At 29.0% G+C, this 18,298-nt stretch overlaps 1 protein-coding gene, 1 long non-coding RNA gene and 1 pseudogene across 3 annotated transcripts in view; 2 read left to right on the plus strand and 1 right to left on the minus strand.

Moving 5' to 3' along the window:
• LOC149885183 (uncharacterized) overlaps positions 1–9,283 on the plus strand; it is a 23,466-nt gene extending 14,183 nt beyond the window's left edge. Inside the window, exons 6-8 of the mRNA XM_090096041.1 lie at positions 7,910–8,173; positions 8,598–8,741; positions 8,848–9,283. Of these exons, the coding sequence (XP_089952167.1) occupies positions 7,910–8,173; positions 8,598–8,741; positions 8,848–9,104 (665 nt within the window). The 3' untranslated portion in view covers positions 9,105–9,283. The remainder of the gene's footprint in view (positions 1–7,909; positions 8,174–8,597; positions 8,742–8,847) is intronic.
• LOC149885174 (uncharacterized) overlaps positions 1–18,298 on the minus strand; it is a 146,914-nt pseudogene that overhangs the window by 114,301 nt on the left and 14,315 nt on the right. The gene's annotated exons all lie outside the window — the stretch shown is intronic.
• On the plus strand, positions 1,455–7,617 carry LOC149885184 (uncharacterized). The gene is made up of 2 exons (XR_016454802.1): positions 1,455–1,804; positions 5,482–7,617. It is a non-coding gene; the product is annotated as an uncharacterized LOC149885184 (long non-coding RNA).

An 18,298-nucleotide genomic window follows, 5' to 3' on the forward strand; every position in this document is an offset into this window, starting at 1 on the left:
AAAAAATGCTGAACCGTTTAAAAACAGCGATTTGACTTAGATTTATGACATTTAGACAAATATAAACTTTAAACATTAAAAAAAGGAATAGCTACAGGCTTTGGATGTTTAGTTTTTAGGGAATAACTTAAAAAGTCCCTCACAGAGTCAAAAATAAAGTCAGTTAAAACTTTTATTTTTGAACTTTTGACTTATATATTTTATTGACTTAGTAATATTTAAATAAAATATTTTTAAAAGAAGCAAAAATTTATTAGTTTTAAATTATATTATCATATTTTTTTTTAAAAAAAAAGGATTTCTGTTATTATTTTAAATTGTTAAGAGTATTTAATAATGATTCATTTAAAAGTGTTTATGGACCTTAAAATGTTTACCCAACGAAATTTGTTTCTCTTTATCCGATATTGCCGTTTTATTAATTTTCTTCTAACTTGCTCAACTTACCCCGACTAGACTTGGTGACACAAAAGTTAGTTTATAAAAAAAATTGTAATACTTGGGGAAAAATGGTTAAGTATAATCGTAAGTCAAATAAATGGATAAAACATCAACACTTTAGTGATGCCAGGTAGATGTTTTTTTAAGAATCTAAGAGAAAAATAGCAAAAAAAAATTTTTTTTTACATTTTTGGTCTAAAATCGAAAACGTGCCCGTGGATCTTACTTGACCACGGTCCTACAACCATTCGATGCGTATTGTATTACCATTATATATACTTATCTTTCATCCATTGAATGTTTTGCCATTTGATGCGTAGTTTTTGTAATATTTTAGTTGTCCAACTTGCCCCTATGCTCAACTAGCCCCGCCCTATCCTATTTGGGGATTCTGCAAGGTTTATATTTTTAAAGTATTTAAAAATTATTAAAGTATTTAAAATTTTTATTGTGTAGAAACTTGCTCTGCTCACTGTTGAACTTACTACCATCAAAGTTTTACATTAAAACTATCAATGATGGATTAATACGTCACGAAGCTCTGTTTTAAAAACTTTTATAAAAAAATCAATGTTGTTGGAAATAAATATAGTTTTTTAAACTGTTACAATTAGCCCCGGTCTCCCGTGGTCACTGTAAAAAGATGAGGGAAAATTCCACACTCATTCTTAAAGCTATTTTAAAGATCTTCCTTTGAAGTCTGTAAAAAGAAATCAGATTTCGTTACATATTTTGTAATAGCTTGTAGCTGATTTGTCGTAACAATATCAGCCTGATGTTTTACCTTTTGTTGCATGTGTGTGAAATTAGGAAATGACTTTTGCAAGCAAAAATAAAATACTTTTTGTGCTGTTAAACAATTAACGAATCTAAGTTTATGACATTATGGTTTAGTTTATAGCTCATTGTTTTTTTAGACACTATGTGCTCAGTTAAATTGCTTGTTCGATTGTTTTATTATTTTGTTCAGGAATTCTGAGTCTATAAATATTGTTTTCATGTAAAGTTTTTTTATCTTATGTCTCTGCTTATATACGTAAGCAATGACATTATAATCTCCATTCTTGACAGCAAATCAATACAAACATGGTGAACCAGATTCAAAATCAATTTTGTTTTTATTTTCATCATTCTCTTCAGTGTAGTATTTTGAAAGTATATTGGTACTGGTTTCTCAAACTCTCATATTTTAGCACTGCTTTTTGCTTTTTCAACCTTCTGTTGTTTTTAAAAGCGCAAACGCCTAATCTTCAAAAACATTTCGATTGAAGAGAACCATTATAGTGTTACCAAAAGCACACTTAACATTTACTGACGCGGCACTTTTTAAACAAGCATACTTTTATTGGCCATCTTGTTGAGAGTAAGTACTATTTTACATACTCCATTTGTCTTTAGCATATTTTAAAACTGCCACGCATTTATAAGAAACGTAGCCGTCGAGGAGTTTTTTATTTATTTATTTCTATCTTTGATGCTCTAGAGTAGTGAACAAAATGTTCAAGCATTTTAAGAAAATCTCTTAAGCCACTCGCTCTCTTTCGCTTTTTTTTTTCCACAAACAAATTTTAGTTCTCTTACTTTCTATTTTCTTCTTTTTCTTCTTTTTTTTTTATTTTTATCAATTTGTTCATTAACATGAAAAAACTATAAAATTTTGTTTCTAAGTGGAAAATAACTAAATATACCTCGTTAACTCTTCATCTTTTTTCACTACTCTTTGGTTTTAATTTTAATAATTTTTCTTTATCATTGTATTGTTGAAAACCACATTCACGTAAGGAAACTAAAATTTCGTTAAAGAGTCCATATCTTAAATTATTACCGGATTTTATTTGTGATTTATAGTTTTCATAACAAACTTTTTAATTAACTGATTTTACGAAATAAGCAACAAAATTTTTTGTGCGACAGAATTTGATTATGAATTTAAATAGCTTTGATTTATCAGTTAATTGTATTCTTTTAAAATTGATTGAAATAAAATTTCTGCTGATCCAGCGAGTTCAGAAATTTTTGAGCAGCTCTGTTTGATTGATTGATTTTATCTTAAAAGTTTCCGAATGACGTCATTTGTTTGCTCCTAACCGAGTTTATGAGTTTTTGTTGTACTAAAAGAAAAAACGCAAACTGCATTTTAACAATTTTTAAGTTGTTCAATAGCAAACGCTGTCACTTTTACGTTATGCTTTTTGCATTGAGTACCCATATACCTTATTTTATTGGCATTTTGACATAAAAAGCAGTTGTTACATAAATTTGTTTTAGCTGTGACTAAGCTGTGACATAGTTGTGAGTCTTTCTTGCTAATTTTCGTAAAATATGGTTAAAAAAAACGTATATAAAACATTTGTTTAACTAATGCGCAACTGTTTAGGACAAATTCTAGAATCACGGAATGAAAAAAATTTATATTCAATTAAAACCTAAAAGTCTATGGTGCAAGAGCACTTTTGGAACAAATAAAAATAATTAACACATGCAGCTTACGCAAACTACTGAGTAATTAGTAAAGTATGAACAACTTAGGTTGTTGTTAACGATTTACAACTGCGCACAATAAGTGAATTTCATACTAATGATGCACGATGTTTCCACACGAGTCAGGTATTAAAAACTTTCTGCATTTTCCTTCTTTTTAAATTTTGGTAGAAAATTGTTTTTGTCAACAGGTATACGTTTAATTATGCAAGTCATCACTACGGTGGAGATTAATTCTTTTATACGAAAGAATTAGGAAAAGATAAATCCTTCATAATAAAGAAAACAAAATTTTAAATTAATTCAAAAGTTTGTTTCTTGTCTATGGTTTTTGCTTAGTAACTAATGCATTTGATATAATGGTCAATACTCGACGAGGAGCTTGAAGGTTAAATTTTTTTTTCCTATAAGTAAAGAATCTCCCAAGAAAACGCAGTGTTAAGCAGAGACTAGAGAAAAAACCATTATTTTGAACAGTTGTTTGTCACTCAAATTTCAACTTATAGTTTACCCGATATAGCTACAGCTTGTACAACAGCTTATACAAACGGAATTAAAAGTTTTGCAAGAAAAATGATTTTAAATGGAAAAAAACTGTTGTTTCGAAAACAACTTTTTTCATTATTTTACAAATCATCGAGCACTTAACCCAGCATCGGCGTTTGGTTTTTCGGCTTTCAACGAGTAGTGACGAATAGTAACCATTATCTAAATGCGATCTTTTAAGTATCAAGTTTTCTGAAATATTTTAAATAGAACTTTTGAAGCTTTTAAAACAGCAAAGTTTTTGGTGTGAATCTTATAGCTTTGCCTGTCTAAATATATAAAATATCTTAAATTCGATTTATTTTCAAATGACTGTTATAGAAGTTTGTATTTTCTACGTTACCTTTGCTATAACTCGTTAAAAACCAAAAAACCAAACGCTGCTTACCTTAAATATATTGCTTATACATACATACATACATACATACATACATACATACATACATACATACATACATACATACATACATACATACATACATACATACATACATACATACATACATACATACATACATACATACATACATACATACATACATACATACATACATACATACATACATACATACATACATACATACATACATACATACATACATACATACATACATACATACATACATGTGTGTGTGTATGTGTGTGTGTGTGTTTATATATATATATATATATATATATATATATATATATATATATATATATATATATATATATATATATATATATATATAACCACAATATGTTTTACTTATTTCTGTGACGTAATAAACATAAAACACTAAGTTTTACATTGAATCATTTTTTTGGAAAAATATTAAAACTTAATGTTTTAATCACACGATGCAGGTCGTCGGTATGGCGAGGTGAATTAATGTAAAATTTTGATTCAAAATGTAAAATCAAGGTTTTGTAGATGTTTTTAATTTCATCTTTTGATGATCTGCTAAATGACCGGTGTATCCTAATTCCGCTTAGTATTTTTTTTGGCGTTGAAATTTTACTTTCATCATTATTATTTCTTTGAAGGTTTTTTATTAAAATTTACTTTTTTGTGTGTTTTAAGAAAATACAAAAGTATTAACTTTTGTAATATTAGAAAATGTTTGACAAAAAAATTTATGAAGTTTAAAACAAAAGAGAATAAAAATGATGTAAACGAGAGTGAAAAAATGATGTAAAAGAGAGTGAAAAAAAATGATGCAAATGAGAGAGGGGAAAATACAAAAATTAAACAGTAAAAGCTTTGGTGTTGTGGATCAATAAATTGATGTTTTTCAAAAAAGATTTTGACAAGGTGAGTAAAATTAGTTAGTGGAAAAAGTTTAATTGTTTTAAAAAATTACTACGCTAAATAATTTAAAATATATAAAACATAAAAAATAAAATAAAGTTTCAAACCAATACTTTGTTATGATTCATTTTTGTGAATCCAGCAAACTCAGTTTTTTTAAATAAGCGTTTAGAAATTGCACAATGAACCGAGATGAGCAGTTTTATGTAAAAACTCCTTCATTCTTGAACCTTTTTACATGAAAGTTTTATAACAACTCTAGACAACATTATGACTTAATAACAATCTCAAGCATAAAGGTGTTAAGGATTTAATAAAATGTTACCTCTTGCAGCCTGGTACATTAAAAAAAAATCTTTTTTACATCCCAGGTCCACTGTGTTCTTTAGCATTTTCAATTATTTTTTAAAAATTTTTTGATATTCTAAAATATACATTAGTTTATTGTTTTCTTTTTATAATTTTTACTATTTTCTTCACAAAAGCCAACTCAAACCAATTAAAACAAATATTTCAGAATAACTTGTGAGATAGTCATATTATATTTATGTAATTAAGGGAATAGCTCCACAATTAGCATTCAGACCTTGCATGAACAATTCTGAGTTTCATAAAAACTTATTTAAAATCTCTAAAAAAACTTAAAAATGAATTTAAAGTTTTGTAATTTATTTTTATTTTTAGTTTTTAAGTTAACTACAACAAACTTTTGTTTCTCGTAGGTGGTTTTGGTCATAAATTGAGAAGTGCAACTAACCGTAACTACAGAGGTCCGTGAGGGTGAATCCATGAACATAACTAGAGAAGTCCCATGAGGGTGATGATCTTCAGTCAAAAATGTTGCACTATCCAGCAAATTGAGAGTTTTGGTTTTTTGGGCGTTCAATAGCAGAGAATATCATCTAAAACAGAATCTTAAAGTGTCTCTTTCCTTCAAACCTGTTAAAGTGAAACAACAAGAAATAAAGCAGGATAGAGTGGATTTAACTTAACTTTCTGAATGAAATGGATTCAAAAATGAAGTCTCAGTAGCAGTCTTCACTAAAAAAGTTGTTTGAAATCAAAGCAACTTTAAAATACAAGTTAATGACCAAGCTCATGAGTTTGCGAATTCAGTTTCTGTTGTATTACGTGGCATTAACCACATTCAGCATCTAACTTGACGTATCACAAGCTGATGGCCTTTTAGAGAAGCTATTAAGAAAAACAAATATCAATATTTTTAACGAAAATTTTCTAAGTTGAGTTTCAGATGGAATCATTTTTGTTCTTGGTGTTAAACAGAAGTAAAGAAGCGGTAACCACTATTATTAATTCACAAAACACAAAAAAAATGGCATATAGCTTGCAACAGTATCAAAACTGTCGATTGGTCAGAATGAACCCTGGAGATATTTAAAGTAGGATGGTAAGAAAGGTGTTAAAATAATTCCATGTAAAATACTTAAATTTTTTTCAAATTCCGCGTGTTCATTAACAAATTTTAAAGGCATTTTTCATCTCATGTCATTTGTAAAAAATCACGGTAGTTTAAAAATATAATCATTAAAACGTGACAATCAAGTTGAATTTCAATCCAACTTCAATCCAATAAAACATCATAACAGCGACCCAAAGGTTGCTGCAAAGCAAGGACTCAATATTTTTTTCTCAAAACGTTTCTTATTTTAAATCTTACCGATGGAAATTTCGTTTTTACAGAAAGTCAACATAAGCGTTAAGGTGCTGACTTTTTTAAGTTTCTTAATATTTTTCAATGAAACTTTATGTATATCAAACTATTTTCAACTCTTTTAGTTTCAACGGAACTATTTGATGCGATTTTTGACTTTTCAGAACACATCGTTGTTTTGAACCTTCTAACCACTAGAGATTTAGACGGCATTCGAACTCAAATGCTCAAATTGCCTTTATTGTTTTTTTGTTTTAATAACATTTTTAAATCTTTTTTTTTTGAAATTTTTTTGTTTATAAGAAGAATAAAGTTTAAATGATTTTTAGAGAAGAATTTGTAAGGTGATACTAAGAAACAACTTTCCGCATTAAAAATTATTTCAAAATATCTGTTTAAATAAATATCTTACTTGATTAACTTTTGCTCCTGTCAAAATTTAGTATCGAATAGTTTTAGTGACTTCACAACATTACCACTTGTTAATTTAGGTTTCGATTCCACCCTGGTGTCCCATACATTTCATCAGTTTTTATGCTACTTATCTGATAACTATATAGAAATATATTTCCAAATAGTGTTCTAGCTTTTGTGGGTGACATTTTAAGCATATCAAATCAAATAACAGATATATTTAATCGATGTACATAAAACTTATCTAATTCTTCTGTGTTTCAAAAATATCATAAAAGCTATTAATACCCTAATATGTTTGTTTGCAATGTGGTTGTGAATCGCTTGATGACTAAACCTAGTTCAAGTCTTTTATCAAGATATTTGAGAGACAAAGCTGAAAAAGTACCTCACCAAAATTTATATGGCTACAGATGCAGAGATCCTCGGTACGACAAATCCAATCGGAACTAATATCCTTTTTCTTTTAGATGATATATTTTTAATCAAAATAAACAAATGTGTTTTTAATAACTGTTTTTAACTTAGAATCACGGACGTTCGTCGGTGAAAATGGAAGAGATAAGAAAGACCTTTTTCAAATTTAATAAATTATTTGACGACATTTAATGGTTTACCTTTTAAGGCCACATGAAAACCTCGCACTAAAATTTTTAGAAAGTTGAAAATTTGAAAAAACACGAAAATTTGAAAAAACACAATAGAAATCTTTTTAGTTTAAACGCATGCAAATAGCGGCAAAACGTTACGGTATATGAGAAATTGATTAAAAGATTATAAAATAATGAAAAGTTATTTGAGATATAATGTAATGTAAAGAGCAAAAACATTTAAATAAAAGTAATAAACATAATATCAAGAATAATGATGAAAATATCAAGAATAATTTATGAAAATATCAAATAAAATGATGAAAATATCAAATAAAACAGATAAAATAATTTTTATGAAAACATAACGTAATAAGTGTAAAGAGTACCCAATATCTATTTATATTTATTAGCATTATACATATTTATATTTATTAGCATTATACATATTTATTAGCATTATACATATTTGAGTGAGCTTTATTTGTTTTCTTTTAAATATAGGAAACTTATTGAAAATGGGTTCGCTATTTCGATCTCTTCTACTTGTAGCAATAACAACTTGCTTGGCAATTGGTTTAGCATGTCTAATCGTAGGTGCCGTTGGAGACTCTTGGTGGAATAGCAATGAACTGGGAAATTCTAAGGAAGGGCTGTGGAGAACCACATTTCTGAATATTGTTTACGATAATAAATATGTGCTGAGATTTGGTACTGACAATGATCAAAAACAGAAAGGTACGAAAATCCGAGCTAGAAACTACTAGATGCTACTTAATGCTACTTGATATGAAAAATAGTGCTAGATAGTTCTAATTTCTAATAGTGCAAAATAACGCAAAATACTGCTAGATACTTGTCTCGAAAAAATCTGATAGAGCAGACAAATACATCAACAAAGCAAAAAATAATTTAAATTATAATCCAAGAATGACAGTTTGAAAAAGTATAAAGAAGAGAAAAATAGAGTAAAATAATTTTTCTTTATTGAATGAAAAAGGGGTAACTTTGGGCCATAGGGATGGAAAATTATCCCAAAGGTTATACTCCTTTTTACGTTATTATTATTTGTTTCAAAGCTTGATGATGCATTGCTTTATTTTTGCCTTTGACATATTCATACTTTTGTTATGTACATAACTTATTTCCCACTTTTTGGTAGACGTGATCTTGATTCTGATTATAATTGGCGGAGGTTTCGCATTTTTGGGAATGTTATGCATCTTTTTTTTGTGGTGTTTCCACAAAAGCCGGTTAGGTTGGAAATGTTGCAGCGCATTTCTAATCATCTTCACATTTTTTGCCGGTAAGAAAAATTATTTGCACATATAATAGAAGATAATAGAAGATATTACTTAGCGAGGCATTTTTTTGTTCTCCAGTAACATAAAATTACTTTGTGATCCTGTTAGGAGGAAGCGGCCTGGCAGCAGTTATTTATTCCGAAGTCGTTTTTAAGTCGAAATGGAAAATTTATGACCATGGGTACGCAGCAATTTTGGCATGGATTGGAGGTGGTATATGCTTTGTCGGCTTTATGCTTTCACTTACTATAATATGCTTTACTCCATCCAATCCGTACAGTTCACATGCTTACACTGAAAACTCTGGATTCACATACAGGAAGGAAAAAGTTTTGCCTATGGAAAATCTAGGTTATCATGATTAAAGAACAATTAACTCTTTGGTTGTTTAAATTCATGTGAGGGTGCAATTTGTTAAAATGTTCACATGATCACATGCACACATTTATGTAATGTCTATCTTATTTTTATACTTTTTTTTATTAATCAATATATCAAGAAGTTGTAGCATTTTTTTAAATACAATTTTAAATATTCCATTAAATATCGTTGTAAATGTTGCATTAAATATATATATTTTTTTGTAAAAATTGTCGAAAACATTTGGTAGATTAGTAGAAAAAATCGTGGGAGTTGTTAGAAATTTATTTCAAAATTATTATTATTGAAAAAGAAAGTGAAGTAAGAATAGGAAAATTTAACAAGTTTCTCTGTTCAAAAAGATGAAATCTTTTTTATCGGTTGCAATTACGTAAACGTTGCCGTTAAAACTTTTCATTTTAAAAATAAAAAAAGCAAACAAAAAGCAATTTTTCTTAAAATTTTCATGAAAACAATTTCTGTTAATTGCTTTCAAGGATAAAACGAAAATAAAGCGCATAAGTTACATTTTTTAAATCAAATAGTTTCTTATTAATCAGGTAAGATGCTTTTCAATAGCAAGCACAATAATACTTAAAATTGTTAAAGGCAATAAATGGGGGAGTATGAAGTGAATGCCAAATGACTAATGTAGATCAAAGTTTGTAGTAAAAGGGACCGTATTCATCCTTGGACATTGTTTGAATTACAATTGAGACGTTTAGTAAGTTCAGGTAAGGGAACTGTTTTACCTCCAACGCGCGTTTCAATTCAAGGCATATTTTCTTGCCAAGCAAGTCTATTTACACTTTTCAAAGTAATTTTTGGTTTGTTACAACAATATTTTATTTTTATTTTTTTTTAACTACAAATAGAAAAAAAAATTTTTTATTTGATTTTAATCAAAATAGAGTTCTTTATGCTTTATTCTTACAGTTCTTTTTACCATCGTACAAACTACGTTTGAAATAAGTAAAGAGATTGGTCCCAATTCTCTTAGCTACTATTTTTGGTCTTTGGTTAGGTACAGTTTATGAATTTCTTAATTGGTAATACAGTTAATTTGTTGTTGATCTATATAATCGTAAACATCTCGGGCATGAGAACTACTCATATCTACCGAGAAGATAACTTGTTGATCTTGTTTCTTGAGTGTTTAAAAAGGGAACAAGATACTTCTTGATACATTTTTTGAGGTGTCATTTCTATGTAACAAACACTAAGTTACAATTATAAATCTTTTTTCACCATAAAAATTTTGTTTTACAAAAAGTTTCGCGTTCAATTTATATTTACTAATACTCCACAAACGTAACTCAAATCCATCATAAAAAAATAACCCCTAAAGCTATATTTATAAGATTACTAGTTAAAAGTAACAAGAAAACTGCGTCGAAAATACGTACTTACTGATCCAGAAGTGACGCAAGATTTATAAATTTGATTACTAGGCGTTATTGCCTGCTACACCAAATATAACTTATATGACTTTTAACTTATATAACTTATATTGCATATAACTTCAACTTTTTCTTTGTTTTAACATCAACATCAACCTCACAATTACCGACAGTATTTTTATATTCTTTATCTGTTCCCTTAGATGGATTAACCAAAAAGTAAGCTATATTGTCTTTATGGATATTACATATATATATATATATATATATATATATATATATATATATATATATATATATATATATATATATATGTCATACTTTTAACAAATTTTAAGTTTTCAAAAATAAGAATTTGGGGAGTGATTTTATTATGTGGTAGGTATTTCTAAGCAACATTGAAATAAAATTTTTCATTTTTTTTTTTTTTTTATTTTGGGAAAAAATGAACATGAAAATTGCAATATTTAAGTAAATACCGTTAAAATGAAAATAATTGAAAAAATTACGTTACATTTTTATAACACGTGGTTGTTAAAATATTCTACCTGAAATAATTTTTGTTAATATATATATGTGTTACTGGCTATTTGAAAAAATACTTTTTATAGTACTAAAAAACCAAGCAAATTAGGTAAAATTTGAAGTTTTGATTTAAATTTATTGATTGGCAGCGACAATTTTTTATGTTTCATATGACATCTTCAGCCATTTGCAACTTCAAACTTAAGAATGTTCATACTTATTTCAAATGAGAATGTTTTGCAAAAAATAGCACCAATTAAAGTCTGAAAACAAATAATTTTAATTCTTAATAACTTTAGTATAATTATGATAATAACTTTAATTCTTAAATTTATAATTTTAATTCTTTAAAACTTGCAATTTAGGTATTGTTGTGAGCCCACAACAAAGTACAATAATAAATATTAAGCTTTAATCAATTATATCAAGTCACTACAATAACGGCAACAAAATAAATTAAAAACAAAAGGAATAAACATAATTAATAAATACGGTTCGCTGAAGCGTTAAACCATAAAGGAAGGGAAATGACGTCTTTAGATCAGAGCTTTTAACATACAACAGGTATATATAGATACCTATTCCGAAAAGCAAAAGTCAGGGTTAAAAGCCGCATTATATTACTTAATTTCTGGCTGTGGAAAAAAAGTATTCGCAGTTATTTAGCTAAAGACAATGATAATTCAGCAAAATCAATTTCTGACTGTAGTTCTACTAGAACCTCGCAAAGAAGAAATATTTACACTTATGATTTATATGAACGAAGAAATGTAAACTTAAAAAAAAAAAATCTAAGCTTCTAATTGAATCAGATATTAGAATGATTCGTGATCATACATTATTTGTCATGAAAAGGTACGAACAGGGCCGGCTCAAGGGTATATGGCGCCTGTGGCCATTTTTAATTGGCGACCCCCCCCCCCCCCCCCCCCCGTATAAAAAAATAAATCGTTTTATGGACATTCTTGGTGAACTTTCAATATTTATTTACAATTTAACCTTTCTTGCTTTTACTAAAGCAAATGATTTAATCATATCTTTTAAGTCCAATTTTTTTGCAATTGCTTGTTCTATTGATAACATTGCCAGACCATCAATTCTATCCTGTGTCATTGTTGAGCGAATAAACGTTTTGATTAACTTCATCTTGGAAAAGCTTCTTGCTGCTGTTGCAACAGATACAGGTAGAGTTAAAAGTATTGTGAGAGAGACAAATAAGTTTCCCAAAGCTGCATTCAAATTGTTTGAACAAATAAAGTCTAAAATATTTCTTGGAGAGTAGTTTCCCTTATAATGATTTCGCAAATATTTCATCTTATCAAACAAGTCAGTTCCAGAGACATCTTTCAACTCTTTGCAAGATAATAATTTTTCTAAATTCATGCATCTTTTTAGTAATTCATCTTCAGTAATGTCCTTGGCATTTAAACTGTAAAGAAAGTTGAACTGATTATAATGCTGCATAACCATTTCAAACCGATCCTGCAAAGATCCAGTAGCGTGATCCAAAATACTGTTGAAGAAGTTACTCTTAAAATTGTCTTCTTCAGTCATTGATTCCTCTTGACTTTCATAAGCTAACATTCTTTTTTTGGTACGACCACGCTTTTTTTTCAAATTCGGGCTCAATATCTATTTCAACAGACAATTTTTTTAGGCCAATTTCCAAATCCAAGTAATTATCGAAGATTTCTGGTTCAACTGCGCATGTTGTAAACTCAATGACGGCGTCCATTTGGTTACTTGCTTCAGAATGATTACAGTTGAGATCATTTTGGCTAGTTGATGGCTCACACTGTAAACAAATTTTTAAATATTACTCAAATTTTTAATGATACTCTAGTCAAATTTAACATATGATGAATTGTTAAATGTTTGATTTTCTTACCTGAATGTTTTGAATACTTTTGGAATTAATAGATTGTACTGACACAACTTCTGAGTAAGTTTTTAAATACTTCTCCAAACTTCCCTTATACTTCGACAGGGAAACATCTTTTTCTAGTCTTCTTTTCAGGTTTTGAGCTCCTGATAATTTTTTCTTTCCAAACATGATGATTGTTTTTATATCCTCTTTTGAAAAATTTCTTTATTCACTTAATTTTTATGTAAAAATTCTGAATGAAAATTTTATTAAGAGTGCATTTTTATTTGTTTCTGAGATTACTGATGATTTTTTTTTTTTTTTTTACCCATTGTTTTAGGGTGGCCCACGGGCGTTGAAATTTCTGAAAAATCGATAAAAATCATCAAAATTAAAAAGTTTAGGGCCCGTGGGCCACCCTTGAACAGGAACGAAATAAAAAAAAAAAAAATTATATATAAAACCAATATCTGGGCACCTTATAAGCTTCCACTCTAGATGAAATTTTACAATGACCTATTTTTGAACCACCCTAATATATATATATATATATATATATATATATATATATATATATATATATATATATATATATATATATATATATATATATATATATATACATACATTTATATATATAGTATAATGTGCACTCCCAGTCATAAATGTTCCCGCGAAATTCATATTTTATTAAAAGGAAACCGAATAGGAAGTTGTTTGATGCTAGTTAAAGCATAACTGTTAAACAGCCAATAATAGCATACTTAGTCGTAATCTTTTCTTTTCTACAGCTTAAGTTTGTAAAAGCATCTTGTCTTGAATTTAAAGCCTTTTATATTTTTAAGTTTGATATATTCTAGCACTTGCCTAAAATTTTCAAGTTTCATTTACGCATAAGCTAAAACTATTTTATTTTAGTTTCAATTTGAAACTCGTGTCGAATTCGACTTTTGCTTATTGAATTCTAATGATCATCCTGAGATAGCGTTGGTCCTGGTGTTAAGAGTGGTGGTGGTACTACCATAGATTCTGGTGGTTGAGATGAATGTGTTTCAAACGTATTGCAATTTGCAATCTTGACTAATCAATTTTATTGATGAAGAATGGAAACAAGCCAGAATTCTGAAACCCAGTGACTATTTGGGTAAGGGTAAAAACTTCACCAGAGCTGAAATGTTTTTCTCGCAGTAGGCTAAAACATTCTTTTGATAAGTTGCTGAACTTTGTCTCTGCATAAAACTGTTGAAGCAATTTGCGCCAAACTTTTGACATTACATTAAACACTGAAATCTAGTGGCTGCAGAATGTGTGACGAATGAGCTGGTAAGCAAATTAACAAGATGTTGTTTTAGATGCAAATAAGTACGACCCGATAGGTGGCATGTGTTGCATGTTCATCTACCACTAAAATATGAACGATATGTAAAATGAAATAAAATGAATGCCTATAATTGAATAACTCTAATTAGATTTTTAAATTAAATAATTAATTGAATAAAGTAAAGATTAAACTAATAACTGGGAATTTTTTTAATGGCGGGAACTTAGACACCAGTGAGCCACTTCAAGAATTGCTCATCTTCCATCCATCCGAATGGAGATATGGCGTATACGGCATCGTCTGGACCACTTAAGCACCAATCTCTTTACAGATATTTTTTTTTTATTTAAAAATAATTTATAGAGCAAGACGGTTACTAGCAGCATTGATGCAATTTCCAACTGCATAGTGGATTTTTTCGAAAGACTGAGTGATGAAATGTTGCCAATGGCTCTAATGCTCAATTTATGTCTCCACCGGTTTATGAAAAGCTTATACCAATCTCTCCCTAGTGTACTATTAGAAAACAAATGAGATTGACTTTGGTATTGCAAATAGTCGGTAACTAGCCCCAATTAGATAATTTGATGAGCGTATCTACCAAAACTGATTCAAGTTGTTGTGACAATCTTGTGTTTGAATCACTCCCAATTGTTTCACCTATTCCGTGGACACGCCTGTGAAGAGTTGCTACTGGTATATTGAATGATTGAGCAGTTTTGTTAAGTAAAAATTCACCGGTTTGTACTTTAGCCACAGCCAGTGTAATTTGCTATTCGGTGTTTGGTTTTTCTTTTTTCTTTGAGTGCAAGTTGTTTTAAATATTTTATATTGGAATAGATTTAATAATAATCGATTTAAAATTTATACAAAAATTTTTTAGAGATTGATCGGTCATTGGAGATTTGATAAAAGCCGTATTTAACAAGTGAGCAATTAGCGTATTTCATTCAACCCCACAGTTCTCTGTTTCCGTTTTTAACTCACAACTTTTTTCCCTGAATAGTAAATTTAACCCTAAAGGACGGCGGGGTATTTTACTACCCCAGAGGAGTTTATTTCTAACTGCCACATCAACAAATTTTGTCTATTTAAACTGCCACTTCAGAACATCTTTTATTATCATTTAAGGAAGTTGTTAGTGTAAAATGTTTTTGTTTTACTAATCAATAGACAATAATATTGTTTGTTGAAAATTTAGTTACGTTAAAGACGCTTGGGGTATTTTTATACCCCATGCAAGTCATTTTTTAGTTAGTGAATCAATAAATAGTTATATAAATTATGTTTAGCTTAACAGTTGCTTGTGTTTTAGTTATTTTTTGATAGGTATAGTATACTTATCTTTTTTACGAGTAATATATACCATATATTCATTATATATATACAATCACTATAACAACAATAGTGTGCTCATGTTGCATATATTTTGTTTTTATGTCAAAAATATTTATATTATCGATACAAAATAATAATGCCTAAAATGTTTGTTACATATTTTTCACATATTTGGTTTGATAAACACTTAAACTATTTTTTAGAATAAACATAATTAATATAATGAGTCACCCAAGAAGAAATGCTGCAGTCGAGGCTAATAATATTATTTTTGGTTTAAATGAGTTATCTTCAAGTGATGACTCAGCTGATGAAAACCTTACAGATGATGAAGAAGATAATATTACAGCTAACGATGAATCAGATGCTAGTATATCTGATGAAAGTGATGAAGAAGTTGTTCAGGAAAATCATTTTTAGATCAAAACATGATCTCAAAAAATTGTGAGGAAATTTGGGGTAAACTTTCACGTGTAGATGCTGCTCAACCACGTGCACACAATATTGTTCGACAACCAACTGGCCCAACAAGGTTTGCAGCTCAGGTTTGCGGCCAAAGTATGGATACTGCTTTTAAAATCTTTATAGCCCCAGAAATGATTAGAATTATTGTCAACTGCACTAATGCTGAAGCTCGTAGAATAAAACTAAAAGGATGGGTTGACACGACGGTAAATGAGCTTTATGAGTTTATTAGAGTTCTCCTCCTAGCTGGAGTGTTCCATTCTAAAAATCAAAGCATTAAAGAACTTTGGAGTAGATTAGATGGCATACCAATATTTTCAGCTTCAATGCAAAGAGATCGATTTGTTAATTTGCGACGATGCATTCGATTTGATGAGAGAGAAACAAGAAATCAAAGGCGGTTTGAAGACAAATGCACCTTTAAGAAATATAATGGAAATGTTTATTACTAAATGTAAGAGCAACTACAATCCAAGTGCATATCTTACTGTCGATGAGCAACTAGTTACATTTAAAGGACGTTGTCCATTTAAGATGTTTATACCTACTAAGCCAGGAAAGTATGGAATGAAGAGATGGATATTATGTGATGCTGAAATCTCTTACTGCATAAACTTGCAACCATATATTGGTAGAGTAAATGGAGAACGTGATGTTGGACAAGGTACACGAGTAGTTCTTGAACTAACAGATCACTTAAATGGAAGTGGTAGACACATAACAGCTGATAATTTTTTTACAAACATTCATCTTGCACGGGCATTGCTAGGACGTAAAGTGACATATACTGGCACCATTAAAAAAAATAAAGGAGAAATACCAAAAAAGTTCTTGCCAGCCTTACATCGACCAGTTTACTCAAGCATTTTTGGTTTTCAAAATGACTCTACTATAGTTTCTTATGTACCTTAGAAAAACAAAGCAGTAATATTATTATCAACCTTCCATCACAGTAATGACATTGTTACGGACCATAATGAAAAACCACGTATTATTCTAGATTACAATAAATATAAAGAGGGAGTTGACACGTTAGACCAGGTTGTCAGGTGCTACTTGAGTCGCTGAAAGAGTAACCGATGGCCATTTACAATGTTTTGTAATATTTTGGATATTGCAGCGTAAAATGCTTTGATTTTATTCTTTTCAATTCACCCAAATTATAAAAATGGGGCTTCTCATAGAAGAAGAGAATTTTTAAAAGAATTATCAAAAAGTCTTATTAAAAAATTTGATGCAAATGATCTTCCACCAATAGTTGCAAATAATAATCTTCGCCAAGTAATTGCACAAAATAACCTATTAAATCAAGGTCAACCAATTCAAGAGCAGCACATAAAAAGATGCTATATGTGTCCATGTGTTAATGACAGAAAAACCCGTCTGCAATGTGCATCATGTAGTCATTCTGTTTGCAAGGCTCATAGCAAAATTGTTTGCAATAGTTGCCTTGTTTAGAAGATATATTTTGTTTTTATTTAAATAAATTGTATCAAGTATCACTTTTATTTGAAAAAAAAATTGAGAAATTTGATATTTCTAGTAAAAGCACGTATTTTAATTTAAAAAGTTCTACATATTTTGTATAAAAACCTATATTTTCAGTTAGGGTAGTTTAATAACCCAGCCGTCCTTAACGTAACTTTTTTTTCCCCGTCCTTTTAGGGTTAATTTTGAAAAAAGATTCTTGACCAACGTAAAAAGTTCAACCAGTATACCTATTAAGTTTAATGATATAAAATTTAATTTCCGAGAGTTTTATGTCCATTTCTCAAAAAAAGAAAATAAATATCGTTACGCATTCAAAAAATTAACATTTTTTGTAAATGAGTTCTGTAATAACAATCTGATTGGTTACCAATCTACGGTGAATAACACCATGCCCTCCAATGACACACAAAGCGACATTTTAGAGGTCATTTTTAAACTTTCAATCAACAAATTCCTGATTGCTAATGTTCATATTGGGGTGTTCAATTTTAAGATGTCAAATATTGCCAAATATGGATTAAGAAAGACTTGCTTGGTGCGGACTTTTTATGTAAAATTTAATATTTTTTGAAGCATTCCTAGTATTAAAACTATATTTGAAGCATTCCTGGTATTAAAACTATTTAAAACTGTTAAAGCAATCTTTCTAGTTAAACGTTAAGATTTAATTGGGGCCTACATTATGTTGGTTTACCCAATTTCAAAAGGTCATTAATAATTTACAATTGTAAAGAAAAAAAAAAGACACTTTTAAGATTCTTAGTGACCCAAAAATATAAATTGCTTAGGGTGCAG

Source organism: Hydra viridissima, unplaced genomic scaffold, assembly GCF_058129835.1.
Source record: "Hydra viridissima isolate aposymbiotic clone 2 unplaced genomic scaffold, HvirCarnegie_v1 scaffold_8, whole genome shotgun sequence".
Lineage (NCBI taxonomy): Eukaryota > Metazoa > Cnidaria > Hydrozoa > Anthoathecata > Hydridae > Hydra > Hydra viridissima.